Source organism: Oryx dammah, unplaced genomic scaffold (assembly GCF_014754425.2).
Source record: "Oryx dammah isolate SB20612 unplaced genomic scaffold, SCBI_Odam_1.1 HiC_scaffold_21, whole genome shotgun sequence".
NCBI classification, from domain to species: domain Eukaryota; kingdom Metazoa; phylum Chordata; class Mammalia; order Artiodactyla; family Bovidae; genus Oryx; species Oryx dammah.
In genome coordinates this window covers 43,506,939-43,515,881 of record NW_024070205.1, presented here as the reverse complement: position 1 = coordinate 43,515,881, position 8,943 = coordinate 43,506,939, and the positions used below count along the sequence as shown (strand labels likewise).

General features: G+C 42.2%; 1 protein-coding gene across 2 annotated transcripts in view; it reads right to left on the bottom strand.

The window, feature by feature from the left end:
• NME7 (NME/NM23 family member 7) overlaps positions 1-8,848 on the bottom strand; it is a 238,487-nt gene extending 229,639 nt beyond the window's left edge. The window contains exon 1 of one of the 2 annotated variants that reach the window (XM_040263560.1): positions 8,730-8,848. In XM_040263560.1, the coding sequence (XP_040119494.1) occupies positions 8,730-8,732 (3 nt within the window). In that variant the 5' untranslated portion in view covers positions 8,733-8,848. Of the gene's footprint in view, positions 1-8,463; positions 8,591-8,729 lie in introns of those variants that run through there. The other variant, XM_040263561.1, reaches the window with a different exon arrangement.
• Between the last annotated feature and the right edge of the window lie 95 nt (positions 8,849-8,943).

The window sequence follows — 8,943 nt, the reverse complement described above, 5'->3', positions numbered from 1 at the left end:
CTCTCTCTCTCATGGCCTTGGAGATTTCTCTCTTTTCTCTCCTGGACTGTAGATGTCTGTCCCTCTCCCTCTCTCTGAGTCCTGGATTTCTTTCTCTCCCTCTCTATCTCTTCACTTTGGATAGCTTTCTTTCCTATGGAAATAAAAAGGATATTTAGGAAAATGAAGAACGCAAAGTCAAACAGTGTAAAAAAGATCATAAAACAGAACTGAAGTTGCTATCCTAATACTTACTGATATGGTATTAACTAAATAAAGCTTGTAATTCCTTCCCTTATTTAAGAAATTAGAGGACTTTCTTGGTGGTCCAGTGTTAAGAATCTGCCTGCTAATGCAGAGGACATGGGTTCAATCCTTGGTCCAGAAAGATTCACATGCTCTGAGGGTAACTAAGCCCATGCACCACAACTACTGAGCCTCCAAGCCTAGAGCCTGCACTCCACAAGTAAAGCCACCAAGTGAAAAGGTTGTGCCCCATAACTAGTGAGTAGGCCCCACGTGCTGCAACCAGAGAAAGCAGCAATGAAGACCCAGAGTAGAGAAAAATAAATAAATAAAATATTTAAAAAGACAGAAATTAGAACTAATGCAGCATGGAGTCAGTCACATCTATATCCGAACGTGCATACAACATCTAGACAGGAGCACAGTATGGCAGCAAGAAGGGCTTGCTGAGCAAGAAACCATGTGCACCTCTGAGTACTTCCTAACTTGAGGTTCCCCATCTACAAAATTTGGATGTAAGGCTAGATCAGTGGTTCACAAGCATTTTACTTTGTTTTCACCAAAACTTACAGTAATAACTATAATTTCCACCAAAACCAATACACACACACGCACACACACACACACACCCCACAACTGAAGAAAAGTTCTATCAAATAATTCTTATCCTCAGAATGTGCAGTGTACTGATATGTTACACTTTTGTAAAAGCAAATCACTATTCACAATTTAGAGTTCACAATCCACCAAAAGGCCTCAACCTCAGTTTCAGAAACAAAAGTCTCTTTCAGCTCTAAGGGTTTATGATTTCATACCACATAGAGCTTATATGATCTGGCCTCAGGCTACCTCTCAATGTTTCTGCTCTTTTCTCCTTCGCCCTCTCTGCTCCAATTTTATTGGCCTTCTTGCTCATCCCTGCAGGCTCCCACCTCAGAATCTTTACCCTTGGTATTCCCTCTGTCTCTTCTGCTCCACTGCTAGGATTACCAGGGTTCTCTAAGCATCACTGCATTCAGCTCTCTGCTCAAATGTTAGCAAGTGAGATAAGCTTCCCTGACCACCCACTAAATACCAGTAGAAATAATACTACCTTCTCCACTCCTTTTCCCATAATCTAATTTTTCAGAGCACTTATCAATAATTAACACTACATGTTTTTTTTTTTAATTGTGTGACTCTCTATCCCCAAATTTTAGCTCTATGAGGGCACAACTTTGCCAGACATTGCTACATCCTGAGCGCATAGAACACTATCTGGCAAATAATAGGAACTTAAAAATCATTTGAATGAGTTAATGAATCTACAGTTCTCTCTTAGAATAAAACAGCCTACCTTATGGCTCAGCTGATAAAGAATCTGCCTGCAATGTGGGAGACGTGGGTTTGATCCCTGCATTGGGAAGATGCCCTGGAGAAGAGAATGGCTATCCACTCCAGTATTTTGGCCCAAAGAATTCCATGGGGTCGCAAAGAGTCTAACACGACTTAGCAACTTTCACTTCACTGTTTTGAATTTGTTCAAATCCATGTCCACTGAGTCGGTAATACTATCTAACCATCTTATCCTCTGCTGTCCCTTTCTCCTTCTGCCTTCAATCTACCAAAGGGACTCGAAGGGAAAGAAATTCAATGGAAAGTTAACCTTTCTTCTTTTCTATCTTTGCAGAGCATTATTCTTCTTCCTTGAATGTCTGTACTTCTCTGCTCTCTACAGATTTTGATCTTCCTCCTCACACACAATTTCTATTTCTAAAGGACACTCTGAATTAGTTTAGACTTTTAAATGCCTTAAACAATGGAAAACATTATATAAACATCAGGCACTATCACTATTAAAATTGCAGCTGTGCAATGCTTTATCAGGAGCAGGTAAAGAATCCACCTACAAGGCAGAAGACCCAGGTTCAATCCTTTGATCAGCAAGAGCCCATAGAGAAGGAAATGGCAACCCACTCCAGTATTCTTGCTTGGGAAATCCCATGGACAGAAGAGCCTGACAGTCTATAGTCCATGGGATCACAAGAGTCAGACACGACTTAGTGACTAAACCACCAAGATGAAAAAAGGTGAAGAAGGGGAGGGGAACCAGAGTAACTGGAGGTGCTACTCTAGGTCGAGTAGACTAGGAAAGCTTCTCCTATGAGGTGTAAAGCTAACTAATCTTGTTTCTAATTGACACTCCTGCATACTGATTAGTCTCTCCTGTCTTCCTATGCTCAGTAGGTCTCTATCTCAACACCTGTCAATAACAACAAAAGTAATAAAAACAGCTAACATGTACTGGAAGCTTGCAATGGATAGAGCATTATGCTAAGCACTTTATCTCTTTTAATTGTAACAGTATCCCTATGAGGGAGCTAGTATTATTATCATGTTCATATTACAAATGAGGAAATTGAATTCTTCTTAATATTACAATGTTACCGTATATCATGTTTCTCTCTTCCCTGCCTTCCTTCTTCCTCCAAGACAGTGAGCTTCTTAAGAGAGAGATCTGGTCTAAATCATCTTTGTATCTCACATTTACAGCATGGAGCAGGAACCCAACAGTAGGGCAGAAGGATGAGTTCAAGAGGCTCTGCTCCACTTCTATATAACTACTTAGTAATTCAATTTTGGTTCTAAAAATGTTCTGATGATGCATGCCTGACCTATGTGTATAGCGAGAGACAAGATAAATTCTCAAGGTCATTACTAGATTTTAAAAGGAAATTCTGAGAAAAAGTGGGCTTCCCAGGTGACACTAGTGGTAAAGGAACCCACCTCCCAACGCAGGAGACGTAAGACACCCGGTTTCAGTTCCTGAGTTGGGAAGATCCCCTGGAGAAGGGAATGGCAACCCACTCCAGTATTCTTGCCTGAAGAATCCCATAGCCCTGGCGGGCTATGGTGTATAGCGTCGCAAAGAATTGGACACAATTGAAGCAGCCTCTCAAGCATGTACTGAGGAAAATTGAGCATGTTATTATAGGATCCATTCTCCCTTTGGAGATTAAATTTTTAATTATTTAATTATGAAAAACACTCAAATATCTAAGATGTACAAATATTCACCTTTCAGAGATTTGGGTACACACAGTAACACACTCAAGAAACTACTTAAAGAGCAAGATGGTTTACTAAAAATGATAGACCCATACTTGCCACTAGATGGAGGGATTTCCCATTTTTTCAAAGCCCTATTTCTGAGCCTCTTTAGCAAGAAACCGGAGAAGGAAATGGCAACCCACTCCAGTGTTCTTGCCTGGAGAATCTCAGGGACAGGGGAGCCTGGTGGGCTGCCGTCTCTGGGGTCGTACAGAGTCTGACACGACTGAAGCGACTTAGCAGCAGCAGTAGCAGCAAGAAACAGATTAGACCTGAAAAGGGCTCCTACATTTAGTTTCACAATCAAATCACTGCATAGTAAAATTTCAAGACTACCAGTAATAAAAGTACATGTTCCCAGCTAATCCATTTAAGTTGGACAGAAATTTATGGATCTCAAGATCTAATATTTGCTAAATACATATCATTCATGCTTAGCTGTCTCTTTCCCAAAAGTTTGTTGTTGTTTAGTTCCAAAGTTGTGTCTGACTCTTTCGCAACCCCATGGACTGTAACCCACCAGGCCCCTCTGTCCATGGGATTTCCCAGGCAAGAATACTGGAATGTGTTGCCATTTCCTACTCCAGGGGATCTTCCTGACCCAGGGATGGAACTCCTGTCTCCATGTCTTCTGCACTGCAGGGGGATTCTTTACCACTGAGCCACCAGGGAAGCCCCAAAAGTACATAAGAGCTATGAAACTGGATTAAGAACTATACCTGCCATCTTCCATTCCCTCCCTTTACCCTGACCTTTTACTATTTCTTAGGAAAATGAATCTATAACAGTAATTGAGGAAGATGCAATTTCATATATAAAAGGAAAAATTTTAAATATCCACAAAATTGAATAGTAACACCACAAAGCATGCCTCTGTACTATATCAAGTTAGAGGTTAAGAGAAATAGACACACTGGCACACTGCTGTGTGTGTGATAGTTGTTCAGTCATGTCTGACTCTTTTGCAACCCCATGGACTGTAGCCCTCCAGGTGCCTCCGTTCTTGGAATTCTCCAGGCAAGAATACTGGAGTGGGTAGCTATTCCTTTCTCCAGGGGATCTTCCCAACCCAGAGATCAAACCTGGGTCTGCTGCATTACATGCAGATTCTTTACCATCTGAGCCACCACGGAAGACCATGGCACACTGCTTGTAGAGTACAAATGGGTAATATTTGGAATTATCTTCTCTATTCTCTGTATACACAAAAGTAAATAAATTGATGACTCTACTATATTCTTTATCTTATCTTAAACAGCATGTATGGGAGACAACCTTAACTACAGTTGCCTATCTCTGCTTCATGAGATAAAGGTGGTTCTAAAATCTGAAACCTGAACCCAATTCTGCTACTAGAAGCTACAACAGTAACAAACCAGATGCAGATAACTTAATTGCAATGACCAGGAAGCCACACCAGTAAACAAGCTCCATCCTCAGTTGCTTATAGCAACCATCAGCTTTGATAGAGTACAGATGCCTGTGGCCAGACTGAACAGAGAAAGGACATCTGTTTCTTTTTCTAAAGGCCTACTCTTTCTCATAAAGGACTGACAGCAACTTACGTAAGAGAAAGATTTGGATGCAGAAACTTGAAAATTCTACTCTAGTCAATTTTATGCTTTCACTAAACTCAGAGTTTTTCCTGCCATACAATAAGATTGTCACTGATTCAAAGGAGGAAGAAAAAATCCCTTGAGATCTCAACTATCTTGCCATTTATAGTGTGTATTGCTCAAAGTATATTATATCTTGAACTTTGTGGATCATGACGTACAGTAAGAAATATATTCTACATCATAATGCAGTACACACAACACATACAGAATTTTTTGAAGTTTCATGAAAGCGACCCTTACATGCAATAAATACAGTTAAAGTCTACTTCATGTGTCTTCTTTTTTAATGTTGGCTACACACCACAAATTAATTTCATGACCCAATAATGGGTTACAACTATAGTTTGCAAAACACTGCTTCGTTCTTGTGGTTTACCCTTTGCCTACTTCTCTACTGGCATCTCATGCTATTCTCTACCGTACTCCCCTCACACCACTTCACAATCTAATTTCTATTCTTTGTTCACATTAAACCTTAAGGTCAGAGCTCAAAGCTCTTTTGATCAGTTGTTGGTACAGTCTAGAATCTTCCCTCAGATCACTGCACCGTAATATTCAGACTTGAAGACAAAAGTCACTGCCTCAGAGGAGCCTTCACTGATCACCCAATTTGAAACAGCCACCACACACACCTCCAGCCAGTGCAGAGAGTGCAGGGAGGAGTTCACTGCTCTTAGGGTTGTTGGAAAATCTGAATGGCAGACACCAAAAAACAGTATTTTGCAAATGTCACTTTTCATCTCCTTATGATACTGTACAGGCTTCCCTGGTGGCTCAATGATAAAGAATTCAACTGCATGCAGGAGACGCGGGTTCAATCCCTGAGTCAGGAATATTCCCTGGAAAAAGGAAATGGCAACCCACTCCAGTATTCTTGCCTGGGAAATCCCATGGACAGAGTAGTCTGGCGGGCTACTGAGCCCATGGGGTCGCAAAGAGCTGGCACAACTGAGTGTCTGAGCACCTACTTCAGCTGTCACAGAAAAGCTAAATAAAATAAATTTTGAGGAGAAATTACTGGATTTGGCACTTAAAAGGCCATTCAAAATTTAAGCAAGAACAACTTTATGATATCAGCAACCTCAGATATGCAGATGATACCACCCTAGTGGCAGAAAGCAAAGAGGAACTAAAGAGCCTCTTGATGAAGGTGAAAGAGGAGAGTGAAAAAGTTGTTGTAAAATTCAACATTCAAAAACTAAGATTGCGGCATCCAGTCCCATCACTTCATGGCAAATAGATGGGGAAAAATTGGAAAGAGTGGCAGATTTTATTTTCTTGGGCTCCAAAATCACTACAGAGGGTGACGACAGCCACAGAATTAAAACATGCTTGCTCCTTTGAAGAAAAACTATAACAAACCTAGACAACATATTAAGAAGCAGAGGCATCACTTTGCTAACAAAGGTTCATATAGTCAAAGCTATGGTTTTTCCAGTACTCATGTATAAATGTGAGAGTTGAAGCATAAAGAAGGCTGAATGTTGAAGAATCGATGGTTTTGAACTGTGGTGCTGGAAAAGACTCATGAGAATCCCTTGGACTGCAAGGAGATCAGACCAATCAATCCTAAAGGGAATCAGTCCTGAATATTCACTGGAAGGACTGATGCTGAAGCTGAAGCTCCAATACTTTGGACACTTGATGCAAAGAGCCAACTCACTGGAAAAGACCCTCATGCTGGGAAAGATTAAGGGCAGCAGAAGAGGGTGACAGAGGATGAGATGGTCAGATGGCATCACTGACTCAATACGCATGAGTTTGAGTAAACTCAGGGAGACACTGAAGGACAAGGAAGCCTGGCGTGCTGCAGTCCATGGGGTTGCAGAGTCAGACATGACTTAGTGACTGAACAACTTCACAAAGCTGTTAGAGAGGAATTCAGACAACAGAGTTTTGAGGATGCAAGTGAACAAGCAGAATTTGCTGAAAATGGAAGCAATATGCTTTCCAGCAGCTTACTGATAGGTGGGAAGAACAGATAAACACAAGATGGGGAATGGGCTTTTGTTTTATTTCATTTTCTTGAGATGTATGACTCAGACACTGAGGAGAAGGAAATGGAGAGGAAGAGGCTGAAAGTACAGGAAAGGAGAACGATAACCCGAAGCAAAAAGTCCTGTAAGGAGTGGGAGGAAATAAGATTTAGAGCAAAAATGAAAGCATTATCTTTCAACACCTGTTTCTATAAACTAGAAACAAAAGACCCAATGATGGGTAAAAAGAAATATCAATATATAGGTTGGAGACTTGGGGTTAAAGAAATTGACCATTAGACTCTGTCATCTGGTTGGAATGGAGGGAAAGGGGACAGGGTTTTTAAAAGTGAAGGTTTGGAAAGGAATCGGAATGAGGAGGACAGAGACAGACTGGGGTAATAAAATGGGTTGCTAAGTAGTAATGGAGAAAGAATGGGTAGTGGGAGAGTCTCTGACGTTAAGTTCATAAACTCATCTGACAATGGACATCCTTCTATCCTCCAGTTCCTTATTTGTAAATGTTTAAAATGTTTGGCCATTAAGTGAATACATTAGAACCCTGGTGTTTTCAAACATGTGACTGAATTAAAATCATCTATAGGCTTTTAAAAATTCAAATATGGAGCCCTATTCCTATTTATTCAGAATTTCTAGGGATGAAGCTCTAGCAAGTGCTGCTGCTGCTGCTGCTAAGTCGCTTCAGTCGTGTCCGACTCTGTGCAACCCCATAGACGGCAGCCCACCAGGCTCTCCCATCCCTGGGATTCTCTAGGCAAGAATACTGGAGTGGGTTGCCATTTCCTTCTCCAGTGCATGAAAATGAAAAGTCAAAGTGAAGTAGTTCAGTCGTGTCCGACTCTTAGTGACCCCATGGACTGCAGCCTACCAGGCTCCTCCGTCCATGGGATTTTCCAGGCAAGAGTACTGGAGTGGGGTGCCACTGCCTTCTCAGTGAATTTTCTATAAATGATCTCCAAGTGATCTTGAGGGGCATTCTTGTTAAAAAGCACAGAACTAGAAGGTAATCAACTGGCTAGAAGAGAACTAATGCAAAATACAGCTATTACTAAATGGCCCTTAGACAGGGTATGCGACAGTGGTTGACCACTCAAGAAAGCAAAGACTTCAGAATATAAGGATATTCAGATCAGTAATGAGAAAGTGGGGCTTCCCAGGTTGCGCTACTGTTAGAAGAACCTGCCTGCCAATGCAGGAGACTCGAGAGACATGGATTCGATCCCTGGGTGGGGAAGATCCCCTAGAAAAGGAAATAGCAACCCAGATCCAGTATTCTTGCCTGGGAAATTCCAGGAAAATCCCATAGACAGAGGAGCCTGGCGGGCTACAGTCCTTGGGGTCACTGAAGAGTCAGATACGACTGGGCGCGTACAGACACACACACACACACACACACACACGCCAATGAGAATGTAACATACACACCACAACACTGTTAAATGAAGCGCGTTAAGGTGAAGCTGAGAGCTTGGAGGAAAAAAAATGATTAAAAATAAAAACATTTTACACGTCTGTTCGAAACAATGTTTCACCTCAAACGGTTAGACTCAGCGTCTTACCCCTAAACTTTCTGTCACATTACTCTCAAGGCTTAGCAGTACGAAAGTGGGATTCATGATGCTACAAAAACCGGGAAAAACAAGAAAACTGCAGGGACGGCGCCCGGAAAGGGAGAAAAAGAAAACGAGGTGACGAGAGAAGGGACGCGAACTCCTCTCAGGACCCAGACGCCCCAGGACTTGGGACGCGACGTATACACGACCCCGGAGCCTTTCTTCTGGCCTCGCCTAGCACTCACCATAGCCTCAGGATCTTAGCACAAGGAAACAGGTATCTTTTCAACAGGAAGGAACCAACACCAACGCCGGGTTACTCCGGCAACAAAGCCCCGCCTACTGCCGGACTCTCGCCGGGGGGCCAGTGGCCCGCCCCTTCGTCTCTATTGGCTAGGAGTAAACCCACCTCCGCCCACTCAGTCGACAGTACTGCCTCTTCACTCCGTCGCCTAGGGT